Source organism: Xiphias gladius, chromosome 19, assembly GCF_016859285.1.
Source record: "Xiphias gladius isolate SHS-SW01 ecotype Sanya breed wild chromosome 19, ASM1685928v1, whole genome shotgun sequence".
Classification (NCBI taxonomy): Eukaryota; Metazoa; Chordata; class Actinopteri; order Istiophoriformes; family Xiphiidae; genus Xiphias; species Xiphias gladius.
The window spans coordinates 5,911,116-5,934,114 of record NC_053418.1 but is presented as its reverse complement, the minus strand read 5'-3'; the positions used below and the strand labels follow the sequence as shown (position 1 = coordinate 5,934,114).

The 22,999-nt window shown below is 42.0% G+C and overlaps 1 protein-coding gene across 1 annotated transcript; it reads right to left on the bottom strand.

Moving 5' to 3' along the window:
• Positions 1-320: 320 nt before the first annotated feature.
• LOC120805619 (calcium-binding protein 7) lies at positions 321-20,692 on the bottom strand. Its single transcript, XM_040156013.1, has 7 exons — positions 20,584-20,692; positions 16,314-16,331; positions 12,924-12,941; positions 4,749-4,806; positions 4,486-4,660; positions 2,841-2,991; positions 321-451 (listed from the first exon to the last, which is right to left on the bottom strand). Exons 1-7 carry the CDS (start codon positions 20,690-20,692, stop codon positions 321-323), a joined length of 660 nt encoding a protein of 219 aa, XP_040011947.1.
• Between the last annotated feature and the right edge of the window lie 2,307 nt (positions 20,693-22,999).

Sequence of the window (22,999 nt, the reverse complement as noted above, 5' to 3'; positions counted from 1 at the left end):
ATGCACATAGCTAACGAATAATAAATGTTATATTACGAAGAGTGATATGTATAGTCAGCTGTCCCCTTTAAACACACCAGTGTCTCTTGGTATGTGAGGTCCTGTTGTCCTTCATATTCTGTCACCAAGACAAATTCCTGCGCATGTAGTGTCCTTGGTGACTCCAGTTGTTCTGCAATCATATGTTAGCCTGTTTACAGCTTTGTGATTGTCTGTTGTTTTCGTTTTGTTTTTGTTTTTTTCTTTTTACCTTTATCTCTCAGTCATTTATCTGTAAGGCAGCCTTTAGGTGGTGGTCAAGGCTGTAAATGCCACAGCTCCTATTTCATGCCGCTCCGCAACACCTGATTGGCTGCAATGAGCATGACACTGATGATGAAAGCGATGGCGAAGGCGCATATCAGGCTCTTGCGCACACAAGTTTGCTTGACTTGCTGCGTCGGGCTGGAACCTGGGGGGGAAAGAGAGAAAAGAAAAAAATTCCTGAAGGACCATTGAATCAGGTGTTGTCTAATGCTTGAAAGATATCTGAACTGTCATTTACGAAGTAAACAGCTCATCGCAAAATTTTACAATTACATGAACACAATTATAAGGGATGAACACAGCCAAGGAAATTTTTCACACCTGTATGCTGAGTAACTGCATCTAGATTGAAATGTTGATTGGAGGCGGAACAACAAACAAATTGGCACCTGACTTGCATATTAAGGGGGTGCTCATCAAAAGACCAGCCCTCCAAGAAAAGGTGTAGTATACAGTGCATTCACAAAGTATTCAGACCCCTTCACATTTTGTTATGTTGCAGCCTTACGCTAAAATCGCTTTAAATTAAAAAAAAAAATTCCAAATTTATTAAAAAGGAAAAACTGAAATATCACATTGACATAAGTATTCAGAATTGAATGAATTAAATTCAATTGATTGGACACGATTTGGAAAGGCAGACACCTGTCTATGTAAGGTCTCACAGCTGACAATGCATATCATAGCAAAAACCAAGCCATGAGGTCAAAGGAACTTGTCTTCAGAGTTTAGAGACAGGATTGTGTCAAGGCACAGCTCTGGGGAAGGCTGCAAAGAAATTTCTATGCATAATTCTTGACTGGAAGAAGCTTGGAACAACCAGAACTCTTCCTAGAGCTACAACTCCAGAATGTCCTTGAGTGGCCCAGCCACTGGAGAGACCTGAAAATGGCTGTCCACCGACAGTTCCCATCCAACCTGCCCGAGGTTGAGAGGTTCTGCAAAGAAGAATGGCAGAAAAATCCCAAATCCAGGTGTACAAAACTTGTCACGTCATACCCAAGAAGACTCCGGGCTGCAATCACCGCCAAAGGTGTTCAATTAAGTACTTAGTATAGGGTCTGAATATTTATGTGAACATGATATTTCACTTTTTTGGTTTGCAATGGCTCCAACAGTCATGTTTACATTAGATAAACGACCATATAAACCACATAAAAAGCAAATCATCCTCAACTGCAACCCTCATTATTTAACCATTAAAGGAAAATTCCACCCTTTGAGACAATAATTTGCCATTTTCGGTGAATTACAATTATTTTGTAATAAAGAGGTGTAATTTACTTTATCACTGTCTGGACACTTTCGTCGAGTCTGCCCCCACTTCTACTTCAGTTAAGGATTTCCTGCATTTGTGACAATGACTTTCAAATGAGCCCCAGAGAATTGGGTTCTCCACGCAGAGTCTGTGTAGGCGGATGGAGCTTTAGCAATGGTGTAGTAATTTTTACGGTTGAGGAGAAGGGGAGAGGGAACAGTACCACGGTTTTGCTGAGCACAGTCACTCAAATCACAAAACAGCTGCCTGAGAGGGCACGCAGCATTTCATACACTGCCTGGAGTACATTATGATCTATTGAAGCTGCTGATGGGAGTAATTGGTGTCCCTGCTGTTTTAAACAACACAGTTCTCCGTTCTCCCAAATGGTGAGACTACAAGGTAGTTCTGATCGTGAGGAATTTTTAAGGGTGAAATCTGTAAGGCGTTCATGGAAAAAAAAAAAAATTATCAATGTATTGTCATTGGAGTGTGGTGAAAGACTATAAATTATCTATTGTTTTTACTGTGATTAGACGTGCTCTACTGAATTAGGGAACGTTGATCAGGTTTGCTGGGCCGCATAAGGCCTAACGATTCCAAAGCCGCCATCAGTTCCATACATGTATTATCATATATGGAGACTTGTAATGGCCAAATTGCCTGTGTTTCACCCAAATAATAAACCCCTCAGTTACCCCTAATGGTACCTAGCCATGCAGATAGTTTTGATTGTATTTACTTGTGATATCCACCTCTAAAATGTTATCATAGTAAAAGCTGTTTAAATCTAATTGTGGTGCTCAAAGCCTAGATAAAATATTTTGAAAAATTCAACAGGAGGGCCGTAATGGTAGCCCCGTGGTTAAGATACATGCAATACAACCACAACTTGTGCAGTTTAACTCCAGCTGCGTCCTTTGTTGCATATCATATCTCTCTCTCTCTCTGTCTCCCATGTTCCCTGTCCATATCTCTTTTGTCACTACCAAACGAGTAAAACATTTTTCTTTAAAAACTGAACAAATGTCAGTGTCAGTTCAAAATATTGGCAAATTAAACTGAAGATAGTGCAGTATTTGTGTGGGTGGGTGATTTTGGGATAAGTGACCCTTTTTTAATATTGAAAATTAAAATACGGACATGCCATTGTCTAGATTTTTCTAGTTATCAATCTGGGACAGGTACGTCCATATTTTATCGCCAGATGGAAACTTGTCCCAGAAATGCAAACTACAGAACAGACGTCTGTTAAGTGTAGGCGGTTCTTCCTTACTGTCTATATCCACCTGGCAGTCCTCAGGGTTCTCTATGTGGTTCTCCTCTGTCATAATGATGTTCTCGATGTCTTTCATGGAAAGGTGATCACAGAATGTGTCGTACAGAAGTCTCTTCAGCTCTTCCACCGTCAACTTCTGCATGTCACACTGGAGGCACGCACGCACCCACACACACACACACACACACACACACACACACACACACACACACACACACACACACACACACACACACACACACACATAACTGAACATTAGCATAGACACAGGCTGATTGAGTCAAACCTCCAACACGGTTACTTCATTCAGACTTTGTCAGTTTGTTTGTTCCCCTGCAATGTTGATGTTCAAAATGCGAATATTGGACTACTTTAAATATGGATCACTAATATGATGAAGAAACCATAGGACGTCATCTGACCAAAATGTGATCAAATTTGAGTAAGATATAAATAGCAAAATCAAACCTAAGAATAAAACTCGTGTTTTTCCTCACTATGAAAAATACTAATGCATTATGCAGTGGTGTGAAAAGTATTGATCATTTACTTTAGTAAAAGTATCGGTACCACAGTATAAAAATACTCAATTACAAGTAACACTCCTGCGTAATCCTTCAAAATCTTGCCTGAATAATTACCTATAACCTATAGTAATGCACTGTATTATTTTACAAGCTCATTGTATGTTTTGTATGTAAAACCATATTCTGCAAAGTAACAACAGCGCTCCGATCAATTCAGTGCCGTATGAAATCGTAATAGTCGCAAAAAATGAATATTAATTATAACGTGTCAGAGTTCCGTTTTTTTTAGTAAATGTACCTAGTGACATTCCACCAAAGCCATTATGTAAAATTTGAGTTAAATCAAATAAATGTGAATGACCAAGAGAAAAGACTAACAACAAAGTCCAGGATCTGTGGCTGTTTGGAAAGCGTGTCGACTGTATGTTTCCCATTTGCGGCTCAGCTTGAGCTGCAGTTCACCAGTGTGACCGGAGGCTCTGTGTGATCATTCCAGCAGCGCATGCTTGATAGTACTATTCTGTTATATAATGTTATGTGAAGCTATGCAGCCTTTGCAACAGTCCCTCGGGTTTCTCGACTCTCCCAGCAGGTGTCTTTTGATTGTGATTCTTTTTTTTTTTTTTTTTTCACACACTCCCATAAATCCCATCTCTTTCACGCTCAATTTGGAGCCTCACTTTCTCGCAGCCTCTCTGGTGCTGTTATCACGCAATTACAACAAAGGCGGCTTTGACACGAGCTCCATCCCATTAATTTCCACCCCACTGTCATAGTGAGTCGTTGATTATCTAATGAGGTGTCTGTACATAAATTAATATCTATTTTACATAGAAATCAACTTGAATGTTGTAAGTAATAAGAGTGTCGGCGCACACACAGACAGGCAGAGATATCAATTAAAAGTCTTGATGAAGGATACAGTTCTTAAGGGATTCCAAACCTCTCCAAGATTAATATCCTCCCCTTAAAGACACAGCAGATGTAGCAATTAAAACTGGTTTGCCTTTAAAGTCGTACAGTGGCAGAGTCTAAATGTTTCTGCACTTGGAGGCACGCTACAGCTGCTATCCCCTCTCTAATAGGCAGGAAATGAGTGACTTGATAATGAGCACCTTCCAAAAAACGGAGTCAAAATCGGTGCCGTTGAACTTATCTGGCAACCCAGCTGCCGTCAGCTTTGGGCCCAGAAGAGTGACAAACTCCTCAAAGTCCACCTGGCCATCGCCTGTGGAAGAGAGGAACAGTTGTTGTTGTGTAGCAGGCAGTAAAACCGGCAACAAAGTAATACTCTATGACTTAAGATCCAAAATATCTTAGATAATAAAATCCAAGCCCGCTTCACCATCCCATCCCATGTCCGTCTCTCCATGATGACCTCCTCCTCCTCCCCATGGAGCCCATGGCCAGCCCCAGGCGCCCATTGCTTCCATTCCCTCATTCCCATCACACACAAACACACTTGAGGCTCTCACGATCTCTGCCGAAGAAGAACACACACACACACACGTGAGCACGCGCGCGCACACACGCACACGGACACACACACATGCACACACACACGCATGAGCTGAAGTCTTACGGCAGAACAGGATATGAAAGTGGGAAATGTTCCACTCACCAAAGACACATTTGTTATGCCGCATCAATGCTTGAGTCATAGTTATATGTGGGTTGGCAGCTTAGGAGAACAATTTCCACCAGTAAAATGACAAAAAAAAAAGAGCCAAAATAAAATAAATAAAAAGAGCTGATAAATTGTCAACATTTTAAAGGGCAGTACTCTGCCTTCCTTACATTTTAAATTTTATGGGGATGCATCAAACCTACGAAGTCTTATTCTCTCGGCTGCCAAAATCTGAAAAGCTTTAACATCAAAAATAACCTAGAAAGAATATGTTCTGCTCTCATACGAGGTGGGGAAAGTGTAGCTTTCTGGTGGTTTCCTAGATTCCCATCAGTCCAATAATTTCCTGGAAAGAAAGACACATGAATGACAAAAAGGTTAGTATAAGATACCCGCCATTTGAAACAGTTACTGCCTGAAAACCAAAATGATTGTTGAGCCCTTATGTGTAAGAGCTGACAGGATAAAATCAAATTAAATAATGCCCCGTGGTGTGACAGTATTGCCCAGTACCGCCAAGCCGATTTTAAGATGGCCCCACGGCACGAAGCCTCCGTAACAAAATGGTAAAATTGTGGATGGTGGAGAATATTTAATATTCAGTGAGCCATAGGGACCCAAATGTTGGCCTCAAGACTTGGTGGTCCAAATTGGAACCAAAAATAAGTGACTATTGGACTTGCATTCAGTGGTGAGAGAGAAGACTCCAGGGTGCCTGTGCTGCTCTGTATAAGTTGGATGTGTGAGAAGGGGAAAGGCTGCTGGACCCTGACTTGTTTGCTGTAAATTCGTCAATTTTCTACTGCAGGTTGGAACACAAAGTATCTTAAGAAATAGCCTGTCCTGTTTTGCTGCTCTCTGTTGCCAGTTAAAGGGGAACCATTGATTTATTTTACGTCAGCTTCGGTTCTCTTATCTTTTTGGAGTACTACTCCAGTCTTTGAAAAAAATTGCCCTGCTGCTTTCTTTGGTTCTGGAGGGACTAGTCCTACTTCTTTCTTTTCTATTGTTTGGATGGTCTTAGTGCACTTTTCATGGATTTGGTATCCCCGTTGTGTTGCGGGTAATAATAGTTTTTCATGAAAGTTTCCAAGTCTCTTAAACCATTCGGAGTAATCCTGAGATTATTGTGATTGGGTTTAGAGCAGCAAATTGATTGTAGGTGTGGGCTGACGTGTAAAATACGTTTTTGTTTTCAGTAGCTGCTGCTGGCTGCTCTGTCTGTAACACACTGCCATGTTGAATCTCACCTCCACCGCTCAGTTCACGCAACAGTCACACTGCCATACTCCTTCCAAGATTCTCCGCCTTGCGACGATCTCGTACTAGGAACTAAAATTTAAGATTTAGGATTTTGACCATTGATAATCTGTATTCGTGGCTCCCCAGACTACCCAGAGTACCCATTTAACGTAGCTCAAAAATTGAAAAACTTGAGTAATGTTCTTTTATGTGATTAGTAGCGGTAACAGGAGTTAGTTTGAGATAAGCAGAGGAAGAACCAGAGAGCCACCATGCCCAAATAGACACAACACCGTCACCTACAGAAACTCAAACCTCAATGTAAAATGAAATGAATGAGAAGACATCCCAGTACTGGACACACAGTTTGAACTCTTTGAATAACGGTATAAAAAGTGTAAAAGAGGCCTCCCACTGTTAACAGAGCCACCGTCGCAGCAGGAACTCTTTAAGCAGTTAATTCCTCCGCTCAGCCACTTTCCCCCTCATTCTCTGCCTGTTTACACTTCACGAGGGACTGAATCCCTGCATTTATATGCAACAACATCCACAACCGAGTCACCTACAATTTTTCTCTTGTCACATCCTTGTGTCACATGCCTGATTAGCACGCGAAAGAGCAGGGCATGAGATGAATCTTGAGATACAGATGATGCACAGTGTAAATCACATGTAATGTCTGTAATCGCTTTGATCTAGCGTTCTTTTTTTCAATCAGAAACCTTAAAATGCATCATTAAACATTCATGTAAGTGTCATAGTCTAAGTCTCTCTTTTTTTTTTTTTTTTTTTAAATAAGGTTTAGGGAAATAAGCTTTCCAGAAGGCTGACAGAGAGTTATTAGGTCACGGATTAGATTATAAATGAGAAAATGGATACTGGGTTTTCAATGAATAATGAAAACAAAACAAGAAGTGAACGCTATCGTTAAATAATGCATAACTTGTTGCTGTTAAACAAGTGACTGACAATAACACCCGTCTAAGTAGGCGAAATAAAAATTCTAATTTTAATTCAAATGACTTTCCCTTCTCCGTTTACAGCCAATTAGCCGTCGTTAAGTCACTGAACTGTAATACTGAACAAACATTATCAATCCCCTGCACAGCCCAAAGTCTCGTAAATGGGAATTGCTGCTCCGCTGATTTACGCGGGTGTCAGAATGGCGACGAATGGCCAAGCCTCGGGCCAAAATCCACAGTGTGACAGTGTGTGACAAATATTTCAGTTGGAAAACAAAACACAAAATATCAATGATGGCCGGAAACACCGTTTGTCATTCTCTGTATAATGTCATAGCAGGGCTTCGGGAAATAGTTTGTTGAAGTGAAGTGCGCGTCCACAGAGTAGAAACTATGCCAGAGGGACGAGGGTATTTGGAGATCATGGATTTCAATGGATTACATTTGGGCATGCAATTTTATAAAGCCAAGCCAAGTAACATTCGCAGCACCCGTTTTTTCCCCCATTGCTTTTTCCTACGAAACGTCTCATTGGAGGCAGTGGTGGAATGTAAGTGAGTATATTTACTCAAGCACTGTACTTTTTACTCCACTACATTTGTCTGGCAGATTTAGTTACTATTTACTTTTCAGATTAAACATGTATCTCCAAATTTGATTTGTGCGGAACCGAAGGATTTTGTGTTCCTTTTTGTGGGTTGAGAAAAATTTCTCCTACTTCTTAAACTGAATAAACTTTTTAAAAACCCCTTTTGGATCAGCTAGAAAAATGCTTTGTCACAAAAAAGCTCATGAAAAGTCGACTTTTTCCTGCCGTTCTCACAGGACAGTGATGGATACGATGCTTTGCTGTAGCTTTGCTGAAGATTAAACTTACCCAACAGTATATAAAGTAGTTAAACTTAGCTCAACCTTAAACATCGACAGCAGTAAGCTGCAACGTACTTATTAATGCAGCACTAATATTAATCCAAAAACATCACACATAATAGTACAACACTGACAGGGACCATTTTACTGCACAATGAGTAATTTTACTTTCGATACTTAAAGTATCTTAAACTTGCTGATAATATTTATATACTTTTCCTTAAAAGTTTTGAATGCAGGACTTTTACTTGTAGTGGATTACTTTCACCCTGTGGTATTAGTACTTTTACTTAAGTAAAGGATCTGAACACATCTTCCACCACTGACTGGATGCATAGTTCTGATCACTGAGAGCCTCCAGCTGTGCTTTGTTTTTCTTTTTTCTTTTTTTATCCCTTTCCTAGGTGTGATCTTATTGTTTACAGAATAACAATACCTCAGTATCCACCTGAGGTCCCCGCTCCATCTGTTTACTTTAGAAAGAGGGGTTTTCCAGCAGACACTCGCTGAAAAAAACCAAAACAAAACACGTTTCCACATCGTAGGAGGAAAACACACTCTTAAATAAGGTGCCAAAACAGTTTTGGCAAATACTCGGTCTCTCCTAAAAGCTTTATTTACTGGTCAAAGGCCAAGGTGAGCAAAACATCCCGACTGCTGTGGTGTACAGTATATTTGATATATAAAATTAGTATTGTATGAAGAGATACAGGCACAATTTGTTGTAGGGATTTTATCCTCTGTCACAAACCATTTTATAGAATCCAAATGCCTTAGTTCTGCATGACTGGTTTATCAAGTCAAGTGAGATATACGAGCGTAACGCTGGAATCTGTACAGCCATTACAATTATCAAAACTACTTGGTTCTGCTTGAAACCAGGACAGAATACTACTGGAATTAACTAACAAATGTCTAAAGGAAAGCCAGCCATGCAAAGCCCCCATTTCTACAATTTATCAAAAGAGGCTGACTTATCATGGCTAAAAGAATTAATTTCTCTTTTTGGCCACACGCCATCCAGATAGGGTGCTATCTCTTTGAGAGTTTATCTATCTTAATTTTCCCCAGGAGAGATGACTATAATCTTTCATTTTCACTTTGGTCTGTAAACCCAGAATGGGCCAAATTCACATGTATACCCCCATAGTGACTCTACTGTAACAGAGAAAAACTGCCTCTTTCAGAGTAAAAAAAAAAAAACCTCTCTCCATGACTGCAAAAGTAAGTGCTCTGGCAAGAAAAGAAAAACAGAATAGCTCTGATGTTCAGATGACCTGAATTATCCTGCCCAATCAAAGAGCCGCAGTTGGCAAAATTTGAGCTCCGCTTAGTCATGTAGCCTTGAAATAAATGGATCTTAATACGAGGCACACATAAGTGAAGCTTGCAGCGGGTCAGTGGCTGCAAGTCACTTTCATGTTCCCAAATCAAATCATAGAGGTTAAAAAAAACAAAAACAAATAAAGCAGGGGACAGAGATCTTTGTGCGAGCCATTATAACTGGATATTAGACTATTTCACATTGTTGAGTAATTCTTCATAGTGTATCATAGCATATGACTGTTTGACATTACACCTGTTTAACATTTCCTCCTGGATATAACATCATTAAAAATGGTCTAGGCAACAAAAGCACTGTGGGTGAGGTTTGGGAAAGACCGTGGTTTTGGTCAGACGTTAATAAACATGTTGTGTCTCAACTCAATGTGGATTTCTTCCTATATTGAACCAGACCACGATCTCTCCCACACTTCAACCAAGTGTTGTGAGCTCCTTAGGTTTAATAATGCCGTAGTGGGTGTGGTACCGTAAGATGTGATATTTTGGCAGAAAACAAATTAGTTGTCGTTGAACACTTCACTGACACGTTCAGTATCAACATATATGCATCCTGCCAGATACGTAGATTAAAAAAATGTCCTCGTTACGTTAAGAGAAAAACGTAATTCGGGAGCAATTTTTCCTCCTTCAAAACCTATTTTGCTATTGCATAGTATTTGTATAGCAACGTAATTTCTGGCAGACAGGGTTGCTGTTGATCTGTTTGAACTGGCATAAAAACAGGACATATAATGAACCTGCCACTGTTTCAAGTTTTTATTGCTGCAGATATTACTATTGCTTCTGGCCTCTTTAAACTCCAACTAATCTCACTTTCAGCTTCAATTACATTTTACTTTATTACCTTATTAATATACATGATTTATTTATTTATTTTTTTAGATTGCAAAGCTGCTGTTTGTTGCATCTTCCACTCGGTCTCTGGGACCACAGACTCCACCAGGGAGGTGTGAATATTTTTGTTGAAAGCGTGTGGTATTTGCTTTGATGTAGAGAGGTGCTTGTTGGCCTTCAAAGATGCGATGCCACGCGGTCCCCCGTGGTGTGATCTGACAGAGGATGAAAAGCCCAAGTTAAGATCGCGAGCTGCGAGAGCCAAGCATCTAAAGCTGAACTCCCACAAGAGAAAGGTGCAGTGTACTCCCATTGCACGGCTCTCCCCCATACATTGCTTGTATATCAATGAAGTGCACTGGATCCGTGCTGCAGCACAGAGATCCTGAACGGTCTGTGAAGTGTGCACAGACACCAGACAAAGCCAGGAATCACTTAGAAATCGAGCTGATTCATGCAGACAAATAGAAAATGTTTGGATTCATGACGAAGGTGAAACACGAGTGACAAGGAGCATGACATCCATTTTCTATTCTATATCAGACTCCAGAGGATATAGCCATAAGGTGAACACGATTTTAATAATGTCATCATCTTTGGATGTATACATATGATAACGAACGAAGCTATAAGGAAAAAAATGGGTGAATCGAACTCTTCTCATCCTCACAGAACAGAAAACCTCACATGGGAAATATTTACTTGGATTTTTGAGGCATGCCTGGATCAAAGCTTTACCCCTTTTCAGGCTAAATTTAGCATCAGTGAAAACTTTTTTCTAATTACACGCGGTGCACTTTGAGCAAAACGGTGCCGACGCTTTTGTAGCAGTGAAGTGTCCATGAATGTAATCCAGGGCCTGTTTTTTGGAGCCAGAAATCCTCTTCGCCTCAGTCAGACCTGCATCTGCTTGGGGCTGCTTTGGATCGGTAATTGCAGCGAACCCACTCTTTATGTAAGACCTTATCAGTGTGGGGAAAAACACAGCTTTGCTGTTTGTGTGTATGAACCTTGGGTGACTATTTTTAAACACCCATAGCAACCTTAATCCATCTTTAGATGGATATGGGCCAACTTAAGCACCCAGGAGATTTAAATATTACCATAACAGGTTTCTAACAAGGCTCTGGAGTATTGAAAAGGGGTATATGGCAGAGTCTAAGTCGTCTGTGTCTTATGGAAAATCCCATCTCTGGGTTTGGATGGAAAATCCTCCCTCCATTATGAAATTTGAAGCACGATAACCACACCAATGCAATGCTGACAGGACCACAGGGAGAAACTGGAAAAGGGGGGAAAAAAAGTTGGAAAGGTCGAGGTGCTTTATCCTCCATAAGCAAAAAAATCCCCAAGCCAACTTCTTCAACCCCACTTGACCTTGAATGATTTGAAGTCAGTGAAATGCTGTGAAATTTTAGCACATCTCTGAGTTTCTTTTGCTATTCCTTTCCAGCAGGGAAGGGGAATCATCGGCCTGTCTCCATCTTTTTCTTCCCTTTTTCGCTCTTATGTTTTCAAATCTGCAGGTTTTCATCATCACAGCCGATACCAAGCTGAGCCGGGGCCAATACCCACAAGGCGAAAACCCGTGAGAAATACCTCAAACACAGGTCAGATGTGAGCAATCAGAAGCCTCCGCTATGCGTTACAGCTTACCCAACACTCCCTCATCAGTTCCACCACGTTAACAGCACGCACTCGCTTATGGATGCCATTTTTCTATTGCTGCATTTTGTTATTGTCTGGTGTAGACTTTGCAATATTGTTCATCAAAGGGAGGAAATATTACTTGGGAGAAAAAGCACTTCACCTTGCAGAACTCATCACAGTTCATTACACAGGTAATAAGTCTGCTTGATCCACTCCTTCATGGCAATCGATCAAAATAGAAATAAATGACTTAAATTCAACCTACCTGACAGCCATAATTACAGCACTTCATAATATTCCCTGCTAATCTGCACCACATGTTTTCCAACAAAACCCAATCTGGCAAGGTAGGATGTCATACCAGATGACAGCAACTGATTAACTGAGAATTTATACGGTACTGTGGTTGTTGGCGTGATGAAAATGTCAAATGTTCAGACTATAAGTGGTCACTATGTTAAAGTTTCAGGAAAATAACAATGGTTTTTTTTAAGATTCTTGGATTCTCTGCATCTTAATGTGCACCTATTTCACAATAAGTGCAAAGAAATAAACAATTTTCTTCTTCTTTCAAGTTGAGGAGTAGATCGTCATTTTTGTGAAATACGTCTTCTGAAAAGATTGATGCCAGTCTCATATCTGTACACTAAATATGAAGCTACCATGAGCAGACGGTTAGCCTAGCTTAGCACAAAGACTGGACACGGGGGGAAAAGAGCTAACCTGGCTCTGTTCAAAAACCAAAATGCAAAAATGAATACCCCCACACCCCGCCATTTACATGGGGGGGGGGTTTGTGCCAGACTATTTCTTGGCCAGGCACGGTAACCTCTTCACTGATTGCCTGGCAATTTCTTAGAACCAAATAGTCCAGCACATTCAAGCAAATGAGGTGTTATGCCTCACAACACACATTTGCGCTCACACTTTTTACTAAGCTGATGCAACCTGTGACTCACTGGCTGTGGTGCTGGGTCACTTCACCCTCTGAGAAACGGCTCATTTCTGCTCACGTCTTTATCACCATCCATGTCAAGTAGAGCTTTTTCTTATACCACTCGTCTCATCCAGGCAGGTGATACAAGCAAGAGGGCCATTTTGAAATCAATTTCTGCCTGCCTGCCTGCCTGTCTGCCTGTCCGTCTGTCTGGCAGATTATGTAAGGAGACTCTCCAACAGTCAGAGCGGTTAGGTTCAGGATTGAGCGGAGTGTTGGGATGACGTACAAAGTGAGATTTATTATTCTCAGCCTGATTATATACAAGCAGGATGCTTTCATTGGTGTCCCCAGTGCTGCACATCTGTAATGTCACGAACCATGTCCTTTTCCAAAATGGATGGAGTTAATCTTCCTGTCTGGTTTGTGTTTATTTTCTTCATCCAGGTGTGTGGTTTTTTTTTTCCTTCGGTGGTTTTAAATGATCTGGAAAGCCTCTGAGGCTTTTCAGGCAGTTAAACAAAACTAATTGATATTTCACTACAGGTCTGCCACTTTCCGTCCACACTCACACTTGCAACATTACCTCACCATCCTGTGATGGAGTGTTTTTATTAAGTAAAATATCACAAATCCAACACCACCAAAGTCAGATTCCGACAATGATCTCTGAACATGTCGCAGGCTTTATAAGCATTTAACTTTGAAGTATTTTAGTAATTACAGCAGTCGGTTCTGTTGATGCTCCATGTCTTTCTTCTTTGTTAATCATTAACAAAAGCCGTCTGAGTTATAAACTGATGTTTCCCACACTTGTAACAATGTTAAAAGGATTTGAAAGGCAGAAAATGGAAATGGAATTGTGTTGGCAGGGGCATAACACCTCATTTATTAGCTTGATTCACTTTTTTCTTCTTTTTTTTGTTTCAGTATTGTTTCAGAGACAGAATGCTTTGATGAAAAACTGTTTTTTTTTCCGTCAAAAGGTATGAAGGGCTCTCATCTATCCAAGGGGAAACAAACAGTTTGTTTAGGGGATCCAATTTAAGTTTAAAACGAGGTGGTGGGGGGGGGGGTTTCTGTGGGAGAACAACAACAATTAAACTAATTCTGGCTTCCTGGAAGAGAGCTTTGCTAATGGCAGTCAATAGCTGAAGAGAACAGGAGGGACAAGTAAGCGTTTGGTTTTGATAAACTCATCTGAAACATTTGCACACGCCATACTCCAGAAAATGAGCCAGCATACCCGCTGCCATCATGATTGGTCATTTTGTTAGGTGTTGTGGTCCAAATCTTCTTGGTAGCATATGTTTCAAAATGGTCTCAGTTGACCCCTTGGAAGTACACCCCCATAACACCCACTGATTCTGCACCAGCGATACGTTATGTGCATAATTTTTGTCTTGCCAAGCAGATGCCGATGTCTTTAAATATCTTCATTTGTATTCATGTAAGTATTTCCAAAGGAATGGAAGTCAACCCTCCACCTCAGGGCAAAGGAATGAGTCAATGTTTTTCTGCTGCAGCTACAGTAGGAGTCGAGCAGAAACATCAAGATCGCCTCACAGGCAGCCTATGCCATTAGGAACACACAGTGGTGTCAGCGTCTTTTTTTTTGTTTTGAGCAGCTGTCAGTCAAAGCAATTTGCAAAGTCCCAAAAACTCTGCCAATGGAACAAGTAAAAGTGTTAAAAAAAAAAGAAGCCCCAGTAGCATGTGTTCAATTTTTACTACTGAAAGCAAACTACTTTCAAGAAAAAAATGCAGCATGGAAGTCTTGAGTATCTTCAGAAAGAATTCTTAGATGTATATTTATGACCCAAGGAGACTCATGAGGATGAAAACCTCCCCAGTTAGTACCGTCCACAAGCCAATAGCACTGACTTTCAGAGTTTCATAATCCAAATACCAAGACATTACCGATTTGAGATAACTTTACCTACAAGATTTCCAATTCAACCCAACATCTCTGCCCCGAGAGAATTTCTTATCCACTGGAACAAATCAAACTAATCCTTAGCTCAAGACAAAACTGCCTCAGTTTAGTGAAATTAATTTGTTTAATAGTTTTGCGTGCTGTTTTGATAACTGATCTATCCAGAGATAGTCAGTGCTCTCTTTGGTGGACTGATTTTCATTCATTTCTGCCAGAGTCTGCTATCTTGTTGAAAAAAGAGATTTATACTTGTGCGTTGGAGAGTTTCAACGCAGCCACCCTAGCTACGTTTTTGGTCGGTGAGGGTTGATTACATATGTCAGTGAGCCCAGTCCCGGAACACATGCGGAGCACGCTCTCATGCGCCCCCCTGAATGACAGGCACACAGGCAGGGCCGGTGTTGGGTTGAAGTCCGTTTCCCCCGTCACTATGTGTTTCCCCTTACATAAACCTGAACCTGACCTTATCTTAAGCCTAACCATCGAGGGGGGGCGCTACGAGATACACGATTCTAATGAGAGGGAAACACTACCTGTAGGCGCGAACAGACCTCAACACAAGCCCGGTAAAAACTTAATGGATTGTTTGATAGTCCATTGGCACGCATTATTATATGCGAAACTGCCAATCAGATTTATTTACTTATTAATCAAAGGTGCCTTAACACCATTCCGGATCGTTCTGCCCCACAATAACCCCTGGAGATACCACCTGGAGACCGTAAGGACTAGGATAGATCATCTTGGGCTTTTTGCTTTTTGCTACCAGTGAACCTCCCCACTGTGGCGCTACACCCCTTCAGCCACAATATTAAAACCAGTTACCAGTTTTATTGTTGTGGCTGATGAGTGTAAATCGCAAAGTAAATGAAAGAAGCTTTGGGCTTCAGTGCCTTTGGTCCAATTACTCTGATCACTTCCTGTTTGTAACATCTGAGCTTCCTGTCTCTTGGGGGGACTTGACAGCTCAATCTGTGTTTGATCTCGAGATGAGGAAGCCCCCCTCACTCTGCCACGAGCGTGAACAAATGGAGAGAACTTTGTAGGCTGCGTTGATTACAATTACTGCAGACTGTTACTCTTAGTTTAAAATGCTCCTTGAGAGATTTGTGCCTGCTGAGGCTCTGCGACAGGTTTGGCTCGGGATACACTTTCATGTTTCTTTGACAGTGATTAAAATGAGGCTTTCATGCCCAAACACACTGGAACTGGCACAGAGTGAGGTACCAAGTATCAGACCAAAATTATGGTTATATGGTTTTTATATATAAAAACCATATAACCATAATTCTGGTGTACTTTGACATTTTCTTTTGCAGGTTCAAATGCCTGTCAACTTTACTGCCATGTAAATAAAGTAAATTCTCCCGTCTGCCTTTTTCAGTTTTTATATGTGCTGCATTTGTAAAGTGATGTCTGTGAGCATATAAAATGACTGAGACAGTTATTTGTGTTGACATTTTACTTCCAGAAAGATTAACTAGCATATTGATTGCGATGGTAATACAATATTTAGCTTGCTGTTATGAATTAATTTATACTTTTGGCTTCTGCTACTTCTCTTATAAATTGTAACTATAATGTTCCTGCTTTTATGCATAAAATTCAGTTATAGGACAACAGTCGAAATGTCCTTTTTTTTTTTTTTTTTGCTTTTTCTAGCAGCTTGCTCGTGTATGTCAAATGGCTTAACTTACCTTAATGTCTTATGAATAAATTCTGTTTTCACACTTGGTCCCAAATGAATAAAGGTGTTTTGAGTTTTTTGGGACAGCTTTCATGAAAATTTGTAAGCAACAGCATTGTTGGGGGGGGTGTAGGACGAATTCTTTCTTTCCTCAATGTTCCTATATTCACAAGAATAAGTGAATGAACTGAAGGTAGAAATGAGAATATGTATCATTATATTTTGGCAATTTTAAACTTTCTATGCAATTCTACGAGTCTAAACATAGATAAAGTGAGAGACAACAAAAGGAAAGCCAGAACAGATTTGAAGTGCAAAGATAAATAAACTTCACTGATCACAACCTTGTCAGAAAGATGCAACCACTCTGCTCCTGTCTTGTCTTTTGCTTGTGTCTACAGAAAACTACTGGCGTCTGTTTACATGAGCCTCACTCTGGGACCTGTTACAAATGTGTTAACCACATCCCGGGGACTATTTTGAAGCTGCTTCCAATAGGGCTGTTGTTAGGCAGTGTGGAAATGGGCTACCCACTTAATTCCACCTGCAGTGATATTGACACTGAGCTGTGGTGTGTGTGTGTGTGTGTGTGTGTGTGTGTGTGTGTGTGTGTGTGTGTGTGTGTGTGTGTCTATTAGTGGTGGAGGAGGTCTAAACTATATTGAGCTCCAGTAATATGACCAACTGTTTTTTTTTTTGGTTTTTTTTCCCTCTTGTGTAGGAGGGGAAAAGGAGAGAATATGGAGTCCAGTGCAATTTATGCCCCCCACCTCCTACCACACACATAGAGATACTCACTCACAGGCTTATCGAGCATCAGAAAAATAGCATTTTGTTCCAATTATAGCTTTGACAGCCTTCTCGTTCACAAAGTACATTGCCATTTGTCCATTCCCTGGGGTGTCCAAGCCAGTAATTGAAAATCAAGTCCTTGGCTATGCGTGCCAGTAGGGCTCGAGCCTCATGTCCTTATACATGCACCCGCACACACACACAATTCACTAATGTGCAATTTCATTTGGTGACAAAGTCCTGTCTCCCTGACTGATGCATGTGACACTTCAGGCTTCCAGCCAATTCTCGCCATCTCTCAAGAGATGAGTGGTGGCGAGACACGGAGACTGTCGCCCTCATCAACGAGTCGCTTATGAAACGTCACAGTTGTCAAAATCTGACTGACCAAGACTGTTCACTGCATATTATAATTTAAAGGTTATTGACCTTTACAGTATCTGCAATCCAGCAACAGCTTTAACATATTAACGCTTGTTTTGCTTAAATTGGCTTTACTTCCTCATTGTCTGTGGTCATACAGAGCCCACTGCTGCATGTTTAAAAATCATTATTGCAAATTAAACCAATTTTTTTCCCCTTCCTTCTGGCCTTATTAAAACCCAGTATGTTGAAAAGTTTAATGTGGTAACTCTTCTCTTTGCTTTATACAGGGCCTTGCACATTTGATGAAGATGGACCAGAAAGTATTGATATTACATTGTTATATATATTTTATACCTTTTTTTATTTATTTTTTTGCCAGAAATTCATTCGCAGATGAAAAAATGTACAGTATATAGTGACATTACTTATGTTTGGGTCAATATGATCTCAGAGTGGTATGACTCCCTGTTAGAACTCTGTTATAAAACTACAATAACATAAATCCCATTAGATTTATTTGGGATGTCAGATGATAGTGCTGTGTAAAAGGTATTGTCAGAACTGTTGCGCGCAGGGTTACAAAAATACAAGGGAAGGACCAGAATGCAGACGCTGAGACAGAGCCAATGCAGTTCAGTGATTTATTTTAAAGCAAAGAGAAACAAAAGGCTCGTGGAAAGGTGAGGCTGGCAAGGGCTGAAACCAAAAAAGCAGTGCAAAAGGCAAAGGCAGGAATCCCAAAATCCGATAAACAAACAAAAAGGTCCAAACTCAGGTACGACAGGCGACCCACAAGGAGCCGGGACATTATTATTCCCATTCTGTGCTATCTGGCAGGAAAAAGCTGCTAATCACAGTTGTACACTTGCGGACAACAACAGCAACATTCAATCTCCTCGGTGGCGCTGCCTTTTAAGTCTGCCTCTTTCACAACCTGCAAGACACCCCTCTATCACTAATGCTCCACAACAGCTGAAAAAAGGCTCTGTCACTGCTGTTAACTGTGCATTACTGCAGGCTCCCCTACGCTCTCCAGCATTCTGTTGCATCTCCAGTCAAACTGCCACAAAAAGTTGAGCTGCAAAGCCCAAATGGTTCACTCTGTCCACGGAGTGACTGCAGCAAGAGCGGTTTGAGTAATTAAAGTCAAAATGAAGTGTTGTTTGTTTATTACACCCGAGGCTGACTGTAAATTACAGTGGGAGGCTGAAAAGGAAACAGATTCCTCCAATCTCAACAACCAAAAGCTTCTTCTGTAGTTGATAAAAAAAATGATTGAAACTTGAGACACCCATCGTTTTTATATAATTCTGTCAAGCAGTGTCTCTTTACACTGGAAATCAGTGTTGACAATAAAACACTGATTGATGCAATGCCATAAACATGGGCACGGCATCGCGCCAAGAACACTTTTGACACTGATATGTTGACACTTCTCTTTTATCACATGCTCAGTTTGTTGGGCGTGAAAACCAGCCTGATCTATCCCGCATCCATTCTTGTCTTGTCTGGACGTCTCTGGTGCTGTGTGTGCGCGTTCCGTTCACTGGACACCATTTGGGAGTCAAAACCGACTCATATCTGGCCTCTTCCACACAGCTTTTTCTAACTGATATCAACCTGAGCACCGAACAGCATTTCCCCGCCACCCTCACTGTGCGTTTCACGAGTGTGTCTTTGCACATACCGCAGAGACACACCTCCGATGTGCGTGCGTGTGAAACAAACAGAGTGTGCGGCTGCGTGACCTCAAACGCGTGCGACTCCAGTGTCAATTAACGGTTCATTTCTGGTCTCTCCCCGGGAACACTCTGCAGCGGCACCCACTAACAAGATTTCCCTCACAAGACCCAGCTTGTCTGCAATTCACACGTACACGTTTAAGTCATAGCCTAGTCAGAAATGCATCACGTTCAAAGACAGGTGCGCACGCTGACCTCTCCGAGGCAGAGCACTCAGCTCTGCCGAAAAAGGTGACCCCCGCTTTTTTTCTCCTCCAGCAAAGTGTCCATTAATAAGGACGTTTAGCAGGGACACGTCAGCCGCCTCGCAGCGTCAGCGCACTGAAAACATGCCAACGGGGCACGAACTTAATGTCATCACACAACGCTTTGGGACTCGAACAGTGTCCCAAGGGCTGCTGCATGTTAATGCGCAGATGTCACAGGTTCACATCACAAAGAGCTCCAGGCATGAATACTCTCAGGAATGCTGAAAAACAAATTGATCAGAGCAGCTGTTGGGGGGGGGGCGTCACTTCTTTTGCCATCAGGTGCCACTGCAGAGTCGCGGAGGTTGAATGTGTACATTGATGTAGAAAGATGACTTGCAAATAACTTTTTGCAATCAAGGGAGAAATCTTTCCTCCAGTGAAATCAGTCTCCCATGGATCAGATTTCCAACCCAGGAGCTTCCGTCTCTAGTTGGATCCCATACATCATTGCTGACCTCAAGAAGCAGCACTTTACGGCAGAGAGGGGGCAAAGATGCCTTATGTTTGTTTTGTTTTTTTGATTTAACCAAACCAGCACCTGAACCGAGAGCATATGTGACCCTCTGACTGAGCTGCCAATCTATATTTTCAATCAATGGAAGAAAAATTGAAACAAGATCTCTGATCTTTTAGTAACACTGATGACAAAGTGGGTGCTTATTTTGGCACATTCTGTTTCATATATTAAGATCAGAAAAGGGAGGGGGGGTGGAAATCAGTCCAAAACCCTGAAACAGACTGATTTCAGCTACAAATCAATCATCAAATCACATCTCTACCCGCGATCTTGATCAGAGATCTCTGAGCGCTGTCCAAGGTTCTGACCGCAAATCTGCTTTGGGTGAGCTCCACCGCAGGAGCAGACCGCAGCCGCATACTCAGCCACTACATGAGCCCGTTAAGAGTAAACAGCCCCCGCGTTGCTCAGGAGCCTTGAACAGGCTCGGGTCTGCACGAACAGGTATCACCTCACCTTCAACTTCGTCTTCGGGGAGGTTCACCGGGGCGCTGTAGGAGAGGATGTCAGGGATGGTGCAGATCCCCCGGTACATCAACGTGGAGGTGACTGGGTGCATCGGCATGACTGCGACCTTTTGGCTGCCACCTGCGCCCTCGTCATACAGAGATGTCTACAGAGAGGATCCCAACTTCCCCCCACGGTCACCGAGGGAACTGAGAAGCAAGTCCATGGATGGGGGGTGGAAGAGGGGCGAGGTGGCAAACGGTGGATTCCGCAACGTGTCCGCCCGAATCTTGCTTTTGGTCAAGGAATGAAGAGCAGGGGGAAATGTATGGGCCGTCTTACCTCATTGCAGTTTTAATATTTGCTCGGAAAAACAACAATACACAGTCACTAGAGAGAGAACTACCTCAGACCGAGACAATGCGCACATATATACATCCCCATTAACCCAGGCAAGCTCCACATCTGAGGCGGAGAGGATGAGACCAGGTTATGCGTCTCTATTGAAAACCGATCAATCGATCCAAAAATCTGTAGATCATCAATCCACTGACTGTTCGTATGTCTAGTCCCGGGGTTTGTCTGCTGCGAGCAAATCCACGCATCCACTTGTTGGATACGCGCGCTCGCTTGACGCACACCGTCCTCAAGATCCAGCCAGCTGCATATAATCCACGGAGACGGACGTGTGACACTTAGACATGGACCGAACGCCTAAGCGTGTGTCTCGAGAGCGTGTAAGGACGACGGGTAGGCGCGCGTCCGGCTCCTCGAGGACAGCAATTGCTCTCGCGCCGTCTTAATTGGTCATGGGCACGGGGGCGCATTGCGAACCGGTCGTTCCATCCTCAGTGGAGGAGTGGAGGAGTGTTTTTGTGAAAGGACGCTCTCTGCGTGGATCAGCTATGTAGTCAGCCCCCTCTCTCTCTCTCTCGTCTCACCCCAGTCACTCTGTGTGTGCGCGCAGACGTATGTATGAGAGAGACAAACACACACACACACACACACGGTATGGGTGTAGGCAGTCCTCCCTCCCCTCTGTGTTTTTCTTTATTTTTCTTCGGTGACTCTCACCGTGAGCGTTCTCACCAACGTTACCCTAAAACCACAGGGTGTGATTGATGACCGGTAGGTGCACGGCTGATTTCATCTTTTCCGTGCCGACGCTCTCAAGACAAAGTGATGCCTTGCCAGTGCCCTTTGCTTAAATTATGATCCATACGGCCGATGCCCCCTGGCACCTTTCTGTGCGTCTGAACTTTTGCTGTGACGCTCAAGCTGCACCTACTGCTGCGGATTTCGTTGGGCCAGAGCGAGGGGACCGTATAGAACGAGGCCTCGGGACATAATAGTGGGAAGTATTTCGTAGTTTGTGAAAGAGAAACAGGGTTAAAAGCCTCTGCAGCTTCATTTCCAAATCTATGCCGAGTTGCATTATCTGTGCAGAGCGACCCTTTGAAATGAACCGTTGTACTTTTCAATTGACACGGTCCGCTGAGCAGTTGAGGGTAAGATGTAGCATGGCCGCGCTGAATGGAGCCACTTGAATTTTTGATGACCATTGGCCGTCTTCTCAGTAATTCCCTGAAATGTTACCCCCCTCTCTTGTGAGGAGCCTGCACGTCAGGTATTTTCTTCCCTCTATTTTCGTTTCAATCAATTACAGGGGCCAGCCATCGACTTTTTGGCGCCCTAAGGTGAGATTTGCAGATTGTGCCCTCGCTGTATCTTTGTAAAGCATTTTATTTGACAGGTCTTTGGATCCGTTATGGGGAATGTAGCAATAAAAGCGATTTATTATTATGCAAAGTGGTTATGGAAATTTTCCCAAAGTCCATTTACTGGCTCCACAGCAACCCTTATGTTTTTTTAATATTGGCTTCACTTCATGATGGTTTGGAGCCCCACGGGCCCTACCTCTATATATGTAAAAATAATATTTTTAATTGAAAAAAATAACATTTTTTTTCATTGAATACCAAATATCTAGAAAAGTATGAATATAATATGGTGAAGGGTTATGAGATGGTAACCCTTCCCATTGTCACAAACCGGGCTGGCACATTTGATCACGGTGACAAACTGTGAAAATGACCATAAATCATTGTTATCAAGCCAAATAAGGAAATATATCTTGTTTTATCTCATAGGGGCGATGCATGAACACGCGTATCTTCCTTTTGTTTGCCAAAAAGTCATTCATAGACAAAGAAATGGTCGGTGTGTTATCCTACATGGTGATATTACTTATGTCAACAGACCCCAGACAGGCCTTACTGCCTGTTAGACCTTATATGAACAAACTATTATAAAACTCCAACAGCATGAATATAAATAGATTTGTTAGGGATTAGGGAGGGTAGTGCTGCCTAAAAGGTACTGTCAACATCAATCACAGATAAAGAGCACATAGACATCCATGGTA

Coding starts and splice junctions, on each gene's coding strand:
- LOC120805619 (XM_040156013.1), bottom strand. CDS start 20,692: ATGCCGATGCACCCAGTCACCTCCACGTTGATGTACCGGGGGATCTGC. Junction 4,661..4,748: donor TCCATGGGGAGGAGGAGGAG/GTCATCATGGAG, acceptor TAAGTCATAGAG/TATTACTTTGTTGCCGGTTT. Junction 2,992..4,485: donor TTGACTCCGTTTTTTGGAAG/GTGCTCATTATC, acceptor GCGTGCCTCCAG/TGTGACATGCAGAAGTTGAC.